Genomic DNA, 19,389 nt, shown 5'->3' on the forward strand with positions numbered 1-19,389 from the left:
CCAAGAAAGCGGTGGTCGATTTTGTGCACTCGAATATCATTTGTCGGTTCGGGGTCCCAAAGGTAACCATTACAGACAATGGGGCTAATCTCAATAGTCATTTGATGAAAGAGGTATGTCAGCAGTTCAAGATTATGCATCGCAATTCCACCCCTTACCTCCCTAAGGCAAACGGAGCAGTCGAGGCAGCCAACAAGAACATAAAGAAGATATTTCGGAAGATGGTGGAGGGTTCCAGACAGTGGCATGAAAAGCTACCCTTTGCATTGCTGGGTTATCACACTACTGTTCGTACTTTAGTACGGGCAACTCCTTATTTGCTGGTGTATGGTACTGAAGCAGTAATACCCGTAGAGGTCGAAATCTCATCCCTTCGGATTGTCGCAGAAGCCGAAATTGATGATGAAGAGTAGGTCAAAACCCGCCTGGAACAATTGAGTTTGATAGATAAGAAAAGATTGGCAGCAGTGTGTCATGGTCAGTTGTATCAACAGAGAATGGCAAGAGCATATAATAAGAAGGTGCGTCCACGGAAGTTTGAGGTGGGTTAACAAGTATTGAAACGTATCCTTCCACATCAGGCTGAAGCAAAAGGCAAGTTCGCCCAAAATTGGCTGGGGCCGTTCATCGTGATGAGAGTGTTATCCAATATTGCTTTGTATTTAACAAATATAGAAGGCAAATGTGTAGAAACGGCTATCAATTCTAATGCAGTCAAAAGATATTATGTATGATTTCTCTGGTTTAAATTATATTTGTTTACACTTGGCATGTTCTGAAGATTGGAATGACGAAGGCATTTTGTTCTGCAATCTAAACACTACATCCTTTGTTACCCTTTTGAGCCTTATTTATTTTCTTTCATACCCCTCTTTTGGAATCAGTAGCAAAGTTTAGAAACGCAGTCGCAAAAGATAAGTAAAAGAAAAGAAAGAAAAGAAAACAAAGGGAAAAGAAAAAAAAAAGAAAAAAAAAGAAGAAAAAAAAGAAGTAAAGAAAAGAAAAAGAGAGAACAACAAAACAACAAAAAGAGAAAAAGGAAGAAAGAAAAAAAGAGAAAGTAAAGAAAAGAAAAGAGAAAATCACAACAACAAAGCAATTTCTATGTCATGAACTACGTTCGACCTGATTCCTTTTAAGGATACGTAGGCAGTCTCACGGTTCGGTCCAATCAAAGTAAAAATTCAAAAGTCCCCAAGCAAAGGAAGTGGGGCAGAAGTTGTGGTTGTTGTAAGAAATCTGATTCTGAAAGTTGTAATCTTGAACCCATTTGAATTGTTTTGAGCCTTTTGATACCCTTTCTTTCTAACCCTATCCAAAAGCTCACATTACTGTCCAAAGAAAGACCTTCTGATCAGTCTTCGAGAGATGCCAAGTCGAGCAAGTAAAGGTAATTCATATCAGGGGCAACACTCCAGTCCAAACAAGGAAATGAAAAATGAGGGAGTCTTATTGGTGAAAACCCTCGCGGGTATCGTAAGGCGATGAAAGCTGAGAGAAATAAAAAATGAGAGAGTCTTATCGGTGAAAACCTTCACGATCACCTTAAGGCGATAGTGAGTTGAGAGATAAACAAATGAGAGATGTTTGTTGGTGAAAACCCTTCGGAGCACCGCAAGCCGAACAAGGACAAGGTTTTGGTAAAGAAATTGGGTTTTTGAAGATCTCGGGGTGTAAAGTACGGCCACTGAAAGTTGATTGTCTGGATAGACTGGGCCGATTAATCTGAAATGCATGTCATGATCATTGGTGCCGACTGCTCCACTCAGATAAGTTTCTTTTCTTTTTCCCTTTCAGACAGTTTTCCAGTTTTGGATTTTTCTTATCCCTGACTCTCAAAATCATTGAATTTCATTTCTTCTGGGTTTATTTCTCTAAGATGTTTCCAATTTCAGTTCCGTTTAAGCAATAAGAAAGGATTTTAAACCTCACTACCAACTTCCAAAGTTGCACAAAGCACAGGGCGGTCAAGGCATTGCTAAAAATAGTATGATGTGAAATAGGATATAAAGGTTAGTGGAAGTTCCACCAGTGAAATAGTTAGTGATTTCGTGGGAGATGCAGAGGTTCAAACAGATGGGTCAGAGATGTAACACAACGATTTGGGTATAGAACACTCAGGTCATCCAAGGTCATGGGGGTTGAAAGTCAGTCGGAAAGTCAAAGCGATTCTTGGCCAGTTCGGCGAAGCTAATCAAAACAAAGCACGACAGCGGAGAGGCCACCTTCAACAAGAATGCCACAAACTAACCACCATATTTTTAAACTGACAAAATTTTTCTTTGATTGAAATAGGGGTAGAAAATTTTGTTTGTTTCATAGAAACCCTCCGTAGGGGAAAAGCAAGCACCAGACAGGTTTGACCGTAAATTCTCAGGACCCTCCTGGAAAATGGGACCTAGGTTAAAATTCAAAACAATCATGAGTAGCAAAATCTAGCATAAATATACCCCGAAGGAATATAAGTTGGCATGTTTGAGATAGGATTCAATTAGGAGTTTTCAGGACCCTCCTGGATAATAGGACTTAGCTTTAAGACTTCTATTAAATATCAAGATTTAGCGTAAGCTTTGTTGTAGGGTAGTGTAATTCAACCGTAAAAAAAATTGTCACTCTTAGAATAATACTTGATTTTTGACTTTCAGGACCCTCCTGGATAATGGGATGTAGTTTTAAGACCTTCTTAGATAACCAGATTTAGCGGAAGTCATACCTTTAGCAAATATAATTCAGCTTTTAAAAAAACTGTCATTTAACTAGGAGTTGTCAGGACCCTCCTGGATAATGGGATATAGCTTTCAAATTCATAAAAATATTCGATAAACACTCACATATGTGCCCAGCTACCAAACTGGGGCAGAAAATTTTCTTTGTTTTGTTTATTTTGTTGAAATCAGGCGCCCACCTAGAGAGCACGATAATACAGTTCAAGTTCTGCAATCAGGCGCCCACCTAGAGAGCACGGGAATACAGGTCAAGTTTGGCAATCAGGCGCCCACCTGGAGAGCACGGGAATACAATTCAAGTTCGGCAATCAGGCGACCACCTAGAGAGCACGGGAATACAGTTAAAGTTTTGGCAATCAGACGCCCACCTGGAGAGCACGGGAATACAGTTCAAGTTCAGCAATCAGGCGCCCACCTGGAGAGCACGAGAATACAGTTAAAGTTTTGGAAATCAGGCGCCCACCTGGAGAGCAGGAGAATACAGTTAAAGTTCAGCAATCAGGCGCTCATCTGGAGAGCACGGGAATACAGTTCAAGTTTTGGTAATCAGGCGACCACCTGGAGAGCAAGGGAGAGCAACACCAGTTTTAAGGAAGGGAAACAGTTTAAGTGACGGTAATCAGGCGTCCACCTGGATAAAAGGAAAGCATCTCAGATTATAATTCGAATTCAGCAATCAGGCGTCCACCTGAAGAAAAGGGAAAGTGTCTCAGATCACAACTCAAGTTGGCAACAAAGGGACTTTACCGGGATAATACAAGTCAAAAAGAATCACAAGATCAAGTTTGAAGATACAAATAGGATTTTTGTAATGCATAGATCATAGTTTAGTCTAGCTTCTTTTATTTTGTCGTGGTGTAATAAAGAGTTCAGTAAGCAGTAGCAGCAACAACAACAACAGTGAACTCACAGCTTCATGGTAGTCCCAACTACCGAAACTTCCCGAACTACACTGACCTAATTCTTTTATAGCCAAGGATATGTAGGAAACCTCGAAATCAGGGTGCAATCAAAATCTTTCAAAAATTCTTCCCACTAAGTATTCATACGGGCAAAAATCGCTCATATCCGCTCACTTTATCTTTGCACGAAAACTCTTCATGTTTCTGAGCAAAGAGGGACAGCTGTGAGCACGTAATTTTTGCCCTATATGAATTACTCCCACAAATTCAAAACAAAATAAATCTCCCCATTGTTCGCAATTTCGTAGATTTTCGTAGCATTTTTCGTCAATTGTTTGTATTTGTCTGTGCATGTTAATTTTGTTTAAATTATGAAAAATACAAAAAATATGTTGCATTTGCATTTAGGATTTAATTAATTAGTAATTTAGTTGCTTTTAAGAAAATGGAAAAATCACAAAAATAACTTTGTTTTACACTTTTAAATTTAGTCTTGAATTTTGGTAGTTTTTCTTTTAATTTGGTTAATTGTGGTAATTATTAATTAAGTTTAATTAATACAATGTGGTAGGATTAATTTGATTTAGGAATTAATTTAGGTTTTATCTTAGTTTAATTTGAAAAGATTTTAAATAGAAAAAAATAGAGTTGGAAAATAAAAAAGAATTAATTTGAAAAAGAAGAAGAGGAAATGAAAGGGATCAGATTTTTGGGCTTTAATTATGTCTTCCCAGCAGGCCCAATTAAAATCCTCCTATACCCATACCAAAATTGAGCCCAAACCTGCCTCTACCCGATCCGCCCCACCTTAAAGCCAAACGACATCGTTTCGTCCTTTTTGATCTGGACCGTTGATCTCAGTTGATCAAACGGTCTTAATATATAAATGTTGGAACCCCTAACCCCCCCAAACCCGTCTCTCTCACACCCCTCTCTCTTAGAGAATTATACTAACATACCCAAGCGCCGCCCTGAAAGCCCCCTCCCCTCTGGTGGCGGCATCGGTCCTAATCCATCCCAAATTAACACCACAGAACCATCAAGACCCCCTCATACTAAATCCACAATTTATTTCCTGCAAACCCTCCTTAAACTCCTCGAATCATAAATCCAAAATCCGAGTTCTAAGAGCCAAATCCAAACCTGGGCATGCAGGATGATTGCTCTAACCCTCATGAGTTTTTACAGCCAGTTTTGTCACGAAATAGTGTTATTCACTTGTTTTTGACAAAGAACAAATGACTAACATTATTTGGGGATGAAGTTGGAGTGTCAGGTCTCGAGTTCGAGTTTAGTCGGTGAGTTCCATTTCATTTTTGGGTCTGTTTCTGGTTCCATTCTCATTTTTTGTCCCTCTTCTTTCTTTTTCTTTTCCTATTTGAAATTTAACCAAATTTCGACCGAGTTTGGGATCTGTCTATTTAGTTTTTGCTGGTTTTTCTTTTCTATTCTTTCTGTTTCCAAGACTGTTCTCCGGTCCTGCTTGATTTGTTTGGTTTCTTTTGATTAAATGACATGGTTATTGTTCCAATTAGTCACCTAGTTAATTTAATTAGGGCTATTTGGATAACTTGATTAATTTCTTGCTCATTTGTGTAATCAGTTGATTGGTACATGCTTATTTCTCGGAATTTTTCAAGTATTTGCTCTTTGACTGATTTGAACCCACTCTTGGTTTCTTTAACGGGTCAACTTGACCCATTGGGTTCAGGGGTAATAATAGGGTTTAAAGGGGTAGTCTAGGTAATTGGCTTAGGGAATCTAGGTGTAACTAACTAGGGAAGCTTCTAGGAAGCTGGGGTTGAGGTTATTCTGAATTTCTAGATTTTACTGAGGACTCCTAAGCAAAAACGAAAATTTCTGAAGGTTTGAATTGCAATTGTGAATTCATTGAAGTTTCCCTAAATGCCTTGCCTATAAAGGCTTTTTAACTTGGCATTCAAAAGGGGAAGGAAAAAAATAGAGATCAGATTGGATAAAAATCACAAACGGCCAGAAATATCAAAAATTACTATTCCGTTGAATTTTCTTCTGTAATCTTTGAGGTTTTCAACTTCTGAATCATCTGGGGGTTAAAAATGGATTGAATTTGGGTTTGTAAAAGTTTGGTTTGAAGGTTTTGGGTTACTGTTCGATTGAAACTGTTTTTTTTGGACTGCTGCATATCATTTTCTGGTTTGCAATTGGCTCTGCTGGTGCTGACTCCTGCTATTGCTACTGTTAATCCCTTATTTCTTATTTCTTTTCATTTCCAGGTATGTATATTGAACAGTCCCTTGGCCATTGAACCGTGTACTTGAGGATTTTGATCATCTGTTGCCTCACTAGCAAATATCATGTGAATACCTGGCTTGAATTCCAGATTTTGAATAGCAATTCTGTTTTGTTCTATTTTTATCTCATTCATGCAAGTTAGAATTTAGCTTTAGATATATGTAGCAGTTATCCTTTGTGAATGATCAGGTTCTGCAATTTTTGTATTTATGAAACTCAGCTTTGTTTGCATAACCGCAAAGGCTAATGTCTAAGTATGGATAATTTATTACTCTGTTAGCAAGCTATAGTCTAGTCCCTTAGTGTCATATATTGGGTTACTGTTTGGGACGAGATTTCTGACTGTTAAACACATTGAGGATCTGAGTTTACCAGAAAGCAGGTGTTGGTATAGTCTTATGCTAGTTGAATAAATCACATCATTTTTAGGTTGCAATTCAAAAGAAATTCGTAAGTCTGGTTGTTACTATGGCATGCTCTAGATTTGATGATGACAATTGTATAAGAATGTGGGATAACTAGTAAGTTATTTTGAAAGATAATAGCATACTATTGGAATTGGGCCTATTCTTTTGCTTCACGTTAACTTGCTAAGTCAGAATTCCTGTAATAGCTTAATAACAATTGAACGTTTAGATGCATGTGTGGTGAAGTTAGTTTTGGAAAATATTTTCCCGTCCAGGTTGTATGTGTGCGTTAAAATAAAGAGTATCAAGGAGGACCTCTATTGGGCATATCACGGGCCTAGGTGGGGCAACCTAGCCAAGTTTTGGGTTGAGTTTTATTCTGGTGTATATCGCTTCCCTGACACCAAATCTGAGAGCACGTACCGAATGAAACTTGGATTTGTTTTGGGCTATTGTTGAACCTGCCCTCCCATTATTTGTTGTGCTAGCCCAAATTCTTTTGTTTCACAATCAGATGTGGGCTGTTCAATGCCAACATTGGTTACCAAAACTTAGTTTAACAATTTCATAAAATAAGTAGAAGTTCCACAATTTTTCTATTTAATTAATTGACTTTTAAAATTAGATTGGAGGTGTGCTATATTAGGTAAAACAAATAGTTTATGGCCCTCCAAATTTAGTTTCGATTTCCCTTGAAAATTGGAATTCAGGTGTGCCATGCCAAGTAAAATCTAAAAATGCATGGCCCTCATTTAATTATTTCTTTCAAATCCTTAGAATTTGAGGCATGCCATTTAGCGAATTTTCCATGGCTCTCGCAAAGTTGCAAATGCGTAGTTGTTTTAGGCACGTTATTTTAATAATTTACCTTCCTAAACTCAGGTGCGCATTTATGTGACCCTAAAATCCAAATCTCAACAATGTTAGATGGAATATGTCGAGAGCCGCGGGTGCATTTATGTGATGTGGTTCAAGACGTATTTTAAATGACGTTGCAATTTTTTCTTAAAATTAAATAAAAACGGTTATAAAGTTAAAATTGAACCATAGGCTAAAACATGTATTAAAATCAGATAATAGGCCAATAATAACAGTTGAGCAACCGTGCTAGAACCACGAAACTCGAGAATGCCTAATATGTTCTCCCGGGTTAACAAAATTCATTACCCGGATTTTTGTATTCGCGGACTGTAATACAGAGTCAATCTTTTCCTCGATTCGGGATTTGAACCGGTGACTTGGGACACCATAGTTATCCCAAGTGGCAACTCTGAATTTTAATAAAAAATGACCCCGTATTGATTGTCACTTTAAGTTGGAAAAAACTCCCTTATACCCTTTCCAGGGTGTAGGAAAAAAGGAGGTGTGACACGTGCTACAAAAGGTTACCTGCTCCATCAGATAGCTCTCGTAATTTGAGCTCCGGTGCGCCTCATATCGCCAATGCAGCAACTCGACCTCCTTCTCCTCGCCAAGGAGCCTAAGGGACTCACCCTCGTCCAGAATTTTCCGAAGCCTTGCTCCTTGACGAAGCAGATCAGACCTGAGCCTATCACAGGCATGCAAAAGGAAAACTCGATGAAGATAGGAGGACACGCAATATAGAAAAACTACGCCTAAACTCACCACGAAGTGAAGCCGGCGGACTTCCTCGAAGTCAGAGCACACTTCTGTTGATCCTGCCTCTTCGGCCCCAGGAGAACCAACCTCGGGCGAAGCATATTCACTCGGAGGAACCACCGTCCGAGAATCAGATACCCCAGGAACAACAGGCTCGGACGATGCCCTCTCCTCGAAGACACGGGCCCGTTCAGTGCCACTAAAAGCTCCATCACACTGCGGGTGCCAATCCCATTTATTGCCATCGTCCCTCAGCTCGGAAGCCAACACCTCCTTCCACTCTTCGGAAGAGCACCGCCTCATCTCAAAGAACTGCCCGATACCTGCAAACGGCAAAGCCAGTACAAAAGGAAGGGGGAAATGTTACCTCAAATATACGAAGGCCAAGGCAAAGGCCGCGTGCGCGCATACCTTGGTATTTTGCTCCCCATCTGGTGCGAAATACAGCTTACCACCTACGCTCATCGCAGGTCGAACGGGTCACCAGCCTCCAGACCCAGCCGGGCAGGTCAAAAACTTTGCCCGGCATCCATAAAGTTACTGCAAAAGGGGAAAAAGCACAATTACTTAACTGATTTTCACTATAAGCAAAATATGAAAAGCACTAGACGCTCCGCTCACATGCATAATTCCATCCCTCGGGAAATGGCAAAACCTCCTCATGGATAATGTCGGCCGTCCGGACCTGGATGAACCAACTGGCCCACTCTCGATCCCCATCTTCTTTGTCATCGACAATAAAGGGCAAGGATGAACGACACCTCAGGGTTAGCAAGCCTTGGTGATGAAAGGGCTGGTATAGCCTGACGAGGTGGCTAAGCGTGAATTCAAGTCCTGCCCTCTCCGCAAAGAACCTTATCATCAGTACCACTCGCCAAAACGACGGATGTGTCTGCCATGACTATGGTAAAATTGATAGACCAGAGCAAGGACGTGCGCCGACGCCTTTTGCGCCTGAAGAAATAAAGAACCCTATGCCAAAGCGGAAGGGCAGCTATCTAAAATAGTGAGGTCTTTCGAAGAAGCCGAAGCTGCCCCACATATATGAGAAACAGCAACGACTCACCTACTCGGGGTGAGCCCTGGGAAGCCAACAACCTCGATACAGATCGATAGGGTGATACCCAATCCCAGAGGCATCCCTCGATGAGAAGCCGGGGCTCAAGGAGTCGACCGTATTATCTCCAGTTTTGAGGCAGCATACGACCCCGAGGACCTCCGCCAAAGAAGAAGTCGGGCTTCAGGAAGCTTTCAACGCCATCGCTCGACTTAAGGCGGTACCCGGTCTCATGGTCTCCTTTTCTAAAAAATAAGCACACGAAGCTCTGATCACAAAGGCTCCACGAAGGCTCGAGGCAGCGCCTGAGTACAGGAAACTCCTCAACAGAAGTCTATCCTATACACCTTAAAAATCTATCTACATCAAGATCAAAAGGGACCCTCAGGTACCCAAAGCTGACCTTCATTTAGGATAACATTTCGAAAGCTCCGAAACTCAGCGTATTATCTCCCTACAACTCGGAGGGCCCGACATCCCGAGCCCATCAGATCAATTCAGGCTTGGTCCGAGGTACGACGATAGTCTCGGAAAAGAGCAATGTCGATGTGACGATGGGCTCAGAAAGGAGCCATGTCGATCAGCAGAGGATCAGAAGGAACGCTCGCGTCTGAGTCAGATATCAGCGGTCAACAATAAAGGAAGACATTCAAAAGGCCTCGAAGGGCACGAGGGCATGCAATTATAAGGCAAGAACCGAAAGCAGAAGTCAATAAGGCATATTCATATTCATAAAAATCCATGTACAACAGCCCTCGAGGGGTCCTTACATACAATTATAAAAGCCTACAGAGGTTCTCTACGCCTAAAATGGAGGAACGGAAGGATGTACATGTGATGAAACTCGAGATCCCGATCCATCCTCAAAAATCCATCTTCGGTATCAGCAGCCTCGAGCACCGCCCCCTCGAGCATGCATCGTCGAGGGCGATTCCTTCGACGACCACCTCCTCTAGGTTCCCAGCTCAATCCCCCGGGGGGTTCCCACCGGAGAAGATGAAGAAGAGGAAAAGGAGGGGATGCAGAGGAGGCAGAGAAAAGAGACATGGCCCGCCGAAGCCAAAGGTTGAAGCTTCGGCGGGCCCCAACCTCAACGGCCGGTAGTGCCATTCTATCCCTGGGAAAGAAGAAACCCAAGGGATGAAGTGCCACACCAGGCCTCGGTAGGAGAGTAAGCAGCGATGCATAGTCTGAACGATTGTCTACATAAGGAGAAAACTGACTCCCCGTCCGTCATCGTCTCGGATCAACAACAACGACAACGACAAGCATATCGACGACCACAGCAGCAACGGGGCAGCACGATCATGCTCGACAAAGGGAAGCCCCGACAAAAGGCCACAACACAATCTAAGGGAGCTCCGCCAAACGGTTTTGAGGCTATGAGCCCCAAGCATGATCTTCAAGGATAGAGGAAGATGGTAAGAAGATATGGGAAAATGAGCCAACGAAAGCACTGGGATAGGAAAAACAACGCCAAGGCACCCCATTTATAGGGGTAACGACACGGTCATCGAGGCTTTGGAAGATTGACCGGCGGACGCAGTTACTGCATTCTTGAAAGACCGAATTGTTAGTGGTACATTCACCTTGAAGAACGGGAATTGGCAGTGCATTGAATGAAGTCGAAATACACAAGCCCATGGGACACCCCGGTCGCCACAAAAGCTCACGCCATGAGTCACATAATTGGTATGACATCGCCGTAAGAAGCTCGAGGAGTCAAGTGTCAGAATCATTTCCCATCGCTTTGTTCTGGGAAACGCGGAGACCATCTGTATGCGGCGAAATCAGAGGACTTGATTTCTCGCTATCAAGTCATTTCGGAAGAACGCCTCGAGACCCCGAGGATGGGAAGCCACGACCGAGTTCCCTACCTCGGGGCTCGTCGAGGCCCGATTTAGAGAAGATGGAAATCGAAGCCAAAACAAGAAGGGGAAGCTCCCAAGGCATGCAGCTAGGTCCGGCAAAGCCGGCCTATCCAGGGCCTACTCCGAAACGTCGCGTCTTGTCGTCCCATCTCCACACTTAACAATTAATGCATGTTGTACTATAACCGAGTTCCCCTCCTATATAAAGGGACTCACATTACCTTGTAAAGGACTGATGTTGATCCATTTCTCCACAAATTCAATAATATCTCTCTCTCTCTCTCTTCTTTCTAACTTGCTCATTCTCATTGGCCCGAGGCCACTTTAATATTTATCGATTTCTTACTTGTTCTTCATTTTATCACTTGGTGTTGGCCATAAAGAGCTTTATTTAATCATATCTTAACTGTTATCCCATTCTCGATCGCCCCCGATAGCTCGAGCTCGACCCAAACACCGACCCCGAGGTCCCCCATCGACCAGTCCTACATCCGGGCAACAGGCCCCTCGATTTGATTACTGCCTCGTTTTAGCTTGCATTTCATCGTTAAACTTCACATTCCTAGCATCAATTGCCCTAAACAACTAGCTCGAGAATAGATCACATATTTTTAGAATCTCATTTACAAATTTAATTGTTGTTACCATATTCACGGTAAACAATATAATAAACATGAAGCCATAAACTTTCAAACCAACAACCTTCCGAACCCACAAATTTCATAAACTTTCAATCCGCTAAACTTTCAAAACCGCAAAATTTCGAACTCGTAAACTTTACAATTTCTAAACCCGTAAACTTCCAAACACATAAACCTCTGTACTCATAATTTTGGAACTTGTAAAATTTTGAACCTTTACAACGATAAATAAAAAAATTAAAAGTGAAAAATATATTTTAAAAATATTTTTTTTCGGGGAGAGGGGGCAGGGGCGGCGGGGTGGGGAAGGGGGCTGGTGGGGGGAGTGGGGGATGGGTGGTGCAGAAAAACGAAAAAATAGAAATTTAAAAATTGCAAAAAAAAAATTAAGGTAAAAAAATATTTTTTTTTTGCGGGAGGGAGGGGGTGGTGAGGGTGGGGTGGGTGGACATGTATTCTGAGACTAACGTTTCATTTATTTCAATTGCAGAGAAAGACGGGGGCCATGGAGCGCCTTCGGGATGAAGCTGGTCGAGCCAGGCATGAGCATGATGAGCTAAAATCTCGGGCAATAGGGCGGGTGGTAACAGAAAACTGAAATTTGAAAAAAAAAAATCTTTTTTGAGAGAGGGGGTGGGGTGGGTTGGTGAGGGTGGGGAAAGTTGAGAAGGAGTTTTGGAAAATGTTTTCCTTCTTTCGATAAGGAAAACATTTTCGTTCATAAGGAAAATCTTTTCCAAAACATTTAAGCCAACCAAACATGAAAAAATTGGAAACATAATGTTTTCCTTCCTACCAAACACACCCTTATTTGCGGAAGGCACCTTTACAACAACATTCTGAGAAAGAAATTTTGCACACGTTTAGCATTAGACAAAATACCAGCAAACTGACACTATTACAATAAAGAGGAGATTTTAAAAGAAGGTTTTCACCTGACACAATTACACCTTTAAACAATGTTTATAGCTTACTAACGTTTAAACTTCCTGCTTCTTCAACACTGTTGCCATACTTTAAAGTTTAAACACCTGTTTTATGGTGCTGACTCTTCATTAGTGAGCCGTCCCCAGAAGAGAGAGAAGAAAGGCCCGATATTCGCCAGAAGTCTCCGAATGAACTGCATCATTCAGAGATTTCTTATGCTTTTTGTGGTACTCTGCTTTTATACACTGCATATCAATCTCAGTTCGCGTGACTATTATCCTAATGAGAGTTGTATCGTCCGTACCCACGCCCTTCATTGCCCTGTGCAACTCCTGCATCGATTAAACAGCGCCACTGAGAGCTTACAGAATACATTTCATGTAGGAGATAAATTACTAAATTAAAGATAAAAATGATCCAACAGGTCATTATAGCAACGTGAATGCTACTAAAGAATTTTAATACATGTAATTTGTACCTTGGCAAAGTACTTTGCTGGATTCTCAGCACACTGCAAAATAGTCAAGAGGGCAAACTCAAAGGGTCCAGAAGTTTCACTTTTTACAGCCTGTAACAGTTGCTGTCCATTAGTCAACTGAAACTGAAAATCTAAAAAATGTTAGCTAAATGAAGTCAGCTTACCTTTTTCAACGAGTTAGCATACATGCTGTGATAAGCAGCACTAACAGCAGCCAAATGCGCCCTGCTTCTTTCAGAAAAAATTCGTATAAAAGCCTTCTCATCAGTTCCCAATTTCTTCTCCCCAGCTTTGTAAAGAGCTTTAGCATCATGTTCCACCGAAGCTCTGTCAACTTCTGGCCCTTCATACCGCATTGTCCTTGCATATGCTAGAAGCAACTGTAATCATTAAGAAAAAATAATAAATCTTTATCAATATGTATATGAGTATTAGAGACAATACAAGGTAAGACTCCCATTTACATGGTTGTATGCCTTTCTGTATGTCCAGTTTGCATAGTAATCCCAGATTCTTCTGTTCTAGTCTCCAATCTAACACCGCTTTTGCTATGAGGACTGCATCAATTATCTTTTTCCTCGTATAAAGGCATTTTGATGTCCAAAAATCAGCTCTCTGATTACTTTCTTGATTCGTTCCGCCAACATCATAGCAACAATCTTATATACACTGCCAATTATATTGATTGGCCAGTAATCTTTTAATTGTGAAAAACTCTTTCTTTTTTGGTATAGGTGCAATGAGAGTAACATTGTAACTACTCACCATATTTCTATTCAAATGAAAAGCATTCAGAGCTCTCCTCATATCTCCTAAACTACTTTTACTCATTTATTTAAAAGTTGTTCCAAGGATTTTCTTCTTTCACCTACTTGGGATAATCATTTAACAGGGAATAACGAAGGTTTAAAGGGAAAGAAAGGTTTCATGTGCGTACAAACGCAAAGGATGACTACCTGTTTGTGATCATCATATGCCTGAAACTCAATATCCTGCTCAAGATAGACACCAAACATGGAATGGTAAAGTTGTTTAAAATATTGTATTTGAGAAGGAGTCCGCGAACATATCACTTCAGTGGCAACTATGGGTTCAATAACATCACCACTCAAAGCCTTCCTAACTAGGGTAGCATCCCTTCCTGCCGGATCATACATCCATAGCAACACAGCTTTCTGAAATCATTCAAAAAGATAAAAGATCATGAAACAGAAAACTTGAAATGGAAAACATTAAAAACGCGGAATCACATATTTGGCCAATTGCAGTTTCTCTTTGAATGTATAAGCTTTAGGTCTCTGAAGTCCCTATTTACTAATAGTAGTGGCAAGTTATTGAGTTATCCCAAAATCTATGTTGCTCGACTCTCCGAAAATATTGTCGGGTGCGTGTCGGATCCTCTAAAAATGTGTATTTTTGGAGGATCCGACACGGGTGCGGCATCATTTTGGAGAGTCCGCGCAACATAGCCCAAAGTTTTCTGCCATCCATCAATACCTCAAGGTTACCGCTAAGCTCTTTGGCCAAGCGCTTGTTTAGCTCTTCAGAGTACATAGTTTTGTATTCCTGTTGAATAAGAGCACGTTGAGTTGCATCACGGTGGGCAAGGATGTTAATGACTGCTGCTTTATCACATCCAAGTCCTGCATTATACAGGCAAGTAATTAACTCAAAGGCCAGCTGCAGAATATAAAACAGACTATCATTTAACGAATTATGAAGTCAATTTCTGATTTTTCAAGTATTATATATATGCAATCATAAGAAATAAAATAGTTTTTGCAAATAATGGTGTGGCCATCAGTATTTGCAAATCGTGAAGTACTTCAGTATTTGAAATACTGGTGAAATATTGAAAAACGTATTGGAAAGAGTACTACAAGTGTGAAATAATGTTTGACTCACAAATCTTCAATTTTTTTACAAGAGCTATTTTTAATTCAAGACAACAACTATAACACAGTCCCAAATAAACTGGGTCGGCTATATGAATGCTACTGACCAAATTACTCCATTTAAACTCATCTCATATTAAATACTAGTATTTTATTTTTAAAGACACGATATAAGCTTAAGTACATACTAGAACTACACGTGTTGTACTAGATCGACCCTGGAGCATAACTATCAGTGCTTCAGTAAGATAACACCATGGTAAATATCTGTTTTAAGCTTTCTTTACAGCTGAATTACAGCTTGAAGTAGTATGTGTCACCAAAATAACTGTCTTTTTCTCTTTTTTTGGGGGATAAAGAACTGTCATTCTCTTCATAAACTTTTTAGTTTTTATCTTTCTTTAGAATGTTATAAGAGTATTTCCTTTGTTCGTTCCAGTATGATTAACCTTTTCGGTCAAATTAACTAGTTTTTTTTAATCTTAAAGGGATTGCGGTTTATGTTGAGCCCGCACTATCCTTGCTGTTTATCTTATCCCCGGGCATTAGATACTAGTTACCGTTATGGTATGTCATTTATCTTTTGGTTTTTATGCTTTTGTTACTTTTTCTATGGTTTATGCTGAATTAGTTACTAATGAATTGTCTTTTCTTATTTTTATTTTCGTCTTCCTGAGCCGAAGGTCTATCGGAAACAACCTCTCTGCCATATCGGGGTAGGTTAAGCTATGCATACACATTACCCTTCCCAAACCCACTTTTGTAGGATTTTACTGGGTAGTTGTCGTTGTTGTTGTTTAAATATAGAATTTTCAATTTTTTTGAAATAAATTTACATAATCAGAAACCACATAGAGAGTATTAGGTGCAATAGTAACAATTCAAAATATTTAAAACTTATTTACAAAAAATATGGTCAAAGAAATCATTGGTTGACTCAAATATAATAGGTTCACAAGCTGGGCCTAATGATCTACCTTTTTTGTCATGCTTGAAGCTTAATTCACTGAAGTAGCAACTCATCATCCAAAAATAAAAAAAATAAAAAAAGGAAACCAACAAATTAAGCAAATGAATTACAGTAGAGAAGACAAACATAACTTGTGAAAATAAAGTAGAGGAATTTATGGTACCTTTGAAAGCTTTATAAAGTTGCATGGCATCATCACGAGGTGAAGTTAGAACTGAAGGAACAGTTAGGGTTGCCATTTCTCTCTTTGTGCTTTCTTCTTTACGTTCTCTGTTTGATCTTATGCAGGTTTTGGCCAATACAGTTTGAAGTCGTCTATGAAAGGGTTTACTTCATTAGCTAAATAAGAAAAATCAAACCGTGTGGGGAAGTACACTACATTGTCAATTGATCAACAGGTCAACTACTACAACCACCTCTCCTTTTCGTCTTTATCTCCCCCTGTTATCTATATTTATATCTATACTTATATTATAAGTGGGTATAACCAGGTAGCTTGCCATACCACTTAGTGTCTCAAGAACACGTTTGAGTTTGCTGCAATTAGGAGTGACAAAGGGGCGAATCGGGTCGGATATGATTCAGGTCGAAAACGGGTAATAAAAAAATGAATTAATTATCTGACCCGACTCACATTTAATACGAATAAAAAACGGGTTAACCGATGGATAATATGGGTACCTGTATTATCCATGACTTTTTGCATGTGATCACTTTTGGGAGAATTCTTAGTCTCCCTAACTTGAGAAACCTCCAATTTGAGGATTTACAAAAGTAAAAGTTAGACTCATTGGTTATCTATTGAGGTTATCCATTGATTACTCATTAGTAAACCATTTTTTAAATGAATAATATGATTCTTATCCATATTTGATCCGTTTTTAAAAAGTTCATTATCCAATTCATTTTTTAGTGAATAATATGGGTGGTTAACTATTTTCTTCTAGAACTATTTTGTCGCCATTAGCTGCAACAGTAGGCCCATTGAATTTATAATTTACAGGTCAAGCAAGGTTAAAGGCTATTATATCAATGGCCCCGCGTAAATTTGTCATTCCACATAGTCCTCTGTACTTAAAATGATTATGTGAACCCCACTTAAATAATTATCATCTCACACCAACTGTCCCTTAAACGGCTACCCTAATTAAACATTCCACTAACTATGTAATTTTAAAGTGGATTACATATTCTTTTCTCTTGATTTAATGTTTAGAAGCAAGTAAATTTTGCCTTAATATTTTATTTTAAAAATAAGAATAAACTGAATAATTAACTATTATAACCAAGCAGAATACAAAATTCTTTACAAAATCTTTTCCGTAATAGTCTATTTTTTTAAAAATAAGAACAAACTAATTAAGTATTCTAACCAAGCAGAATACAAAATTATTTACAAAAGGCTAATCTATAAATATTGATTCAAACCAAAACATTGAGTTACATTTATTAATTGTTAATTAAGTTATTCTCATTTAGTAAAAACTTGCTTCGTCTTAATTTTAAATATTAATAATTAATTTATTATGTTCTTCTTTTTTAAAAATATATATGACAAGAAAAGAGTAATTTGATTAGGAAACGATATGGAGTCGATTTAAAATTCACGGTATTATTATTCAAACTCTAATAACTTGACCATTTGAATCTTCATGATTATTTTGAATGTTAAGGAAACATTCAAAGTGAAACTGCTCAAACAATTACCTTTAATTCTAGCACTTAATGATAAAACTTTATAAAAAGAAAGGATATAGTACTTTTTTAGAAATATTTGTTTCTATATTTTCAGGTCCACTTCTAATGACACATATTTTTTCTTACGTTAAAAAAGGATATCATATCTTATTTAATATTATTAACTAAGGATTTATCAACGAAGAAAAATGCTTTGTGGTTTAGATTTTTCTAAAATTCTTGGAATACTTTGTGATTTACTTTGAGCATAAGTCGATAGGATGAACCTTCACATAATTCCTATTTCGTGCTCTTATGTGAAGTTCATAAATTGATCTTACCAAATGACTTCTGAGTTGCATGTATATGTTGAGTAAAATAACATTAAACACTATGTTTTTGTAGAACATTTTAAATCGCATGTATTCTCAAATACTTGATTTAGAAGAAAGATAAAATACCTATACTTCATTTTATTGTAGCTGAAATTAAAAACTTTACAAACTCTTTGCAATTTAAAATATGTGCTAAGCTCACAAATACTTCTTAATAGATTTTAGTGTTGCCACGTTTTAGTTTAGGCTCCGCTAAAAGTGGAGCAAACAATCTATTAGATGTAGTTGTTGCTTATGCTATTCATTTTGATAATTTTAACGGAAATAAAAATATTTATGGATCTACTAACATGAAGATTCATCTCGCCGTTGAACTCGGGCTTAGCCCGAACATAATCTCCCTAGTATAATTGTAAAGGCGAAGCTCCAATATTGGTGAAAGGGGCAAAATTGGTCTTTTTCTATATGAAGGAAAGGGTCCACCGTGAGCTACTTGGCTAATGACGAGAGCAACTTTGTGCGCGCGATTACGACTGTCTAAGTTCGAATTAGCGTCAGAAAATAAAATAAAAATAGATGATAAAGTTATTCTATTTGGAATAGTTCAGAGTCAGAATTAGCTACTTTGTTGTTTTATTCATATAAATTTATTTCCACTCAGTTCGATATATATTTTTTCTTTCTTTTATTAAATTAAAAATATTTCTTAATTATTCTATAAGGTTGTAAATTTTTTATTGAAACTTATGTATTCACTAAAATTTTTAATAATTGGTTCTATAACGTTCACTTCAATCAGCTCGATCGATTTTGAAAGAATTATTACAGTCAAATTTCTCTACAACAACCTTGTTTGTTCCGAATATTTTTGGATGTTATAGCGAAGTGTTGTTATATAAAACATATATTATAACATAACATGAAATTTGGTTCCGAAAAAGCTTGGTTTTTATAGAGAAGTGTTGTAATATAGGGATGTTGTTATAGAGAGGTTTGACTGTATAATAATCTAATAATACTAGTTTTGCTTCTTTTTTTTCAAAAGGGTATAAACGTTTAGGAGGAACTAGTCTTAGAGTACGCGTTTTGCGCGTGTAATCTGTTTCAATGAATTATATGCTTTTTATAGTGAAAATTATGTTTAAGTTACAAAAATAAAAGTTTTAAAAAAGAATTCTAATAATAATTATAGATCCTATTTAGCTAATTACTCAAGAAGGAAGAAATTCTACCCCATAGAAGTTCTCAATCTAGTATCTCAATTACTCTGTTCAACTTAATATTTCTCCCGATTTTATAATTTTACTATTTCAATTTCACAAATTATCATGCTTTCTTTTTAGTTTCAACTAGGGGTGTTCATAAAAATCCGAAAAATTGAACCAAACCGATCAAAAAAACCGATACTTTTTTATTTGGTTTGGTTTGGTTTTGGTTTTATATATATATATATATATATATATATATATATATATATATATATATATATATATATATATATATATATATATATATATATATATATATATATATATATATATATATATATATATATATATATATATATATATATATATATATATATATATATATATATATATATATATAT

The 19,389-nt window shown here is 38.2% G+C and overlaps 1 protein-coding gene across 1 annotated transcript; it reads right to left on the bottom strand.

Annotated features, from left to right (window-relative positions):
• Nucleotides 1–12,230: 12,230 nt before the first annotated feature.
• Nucleotides 12,231–16,094, bottom strand: LOC107782914 (annexin D5-like). The gene is made up of 6 exons (XM_016603861.2): nt 15,932–16,094; nt 14,401–14,546; nt 13,860–14,078; nt 13,068–13,283; nt 12,904–12,993; nt 12,231–12,757 (listed from the first exon to the last, which is right to left on the bottom strand). Exons 1-6 carry the CDS (start codon nt 16,005–16,007, stop codon nt 12,554–12,556), a joined length of 951 nt encoding a protein of 316 aa, XP_016459347.1. The 5' UTR covers nt 16,008–16,094; the 3' UTR covers nt 12,231–12,553.
• Nucleotides 16,095–19,389: the final 3,295 nt, after the last annotated feature.

Source organism: Nicotiana tabacum, chromosome 10 (genome assembly GCF_000715075.1).
Source record: "Nicotiana tabacum cultivar K326 chromosome 10, ASM71507v2, whole genome shotgun sequence".
NCBI classification, from domain to species: Eukaryota; Viridiplantae; Streptophyta; class Magnoliopsida; order Solanales; family Solanaceae; genus Nicotiana; species Nicotiana tabacum.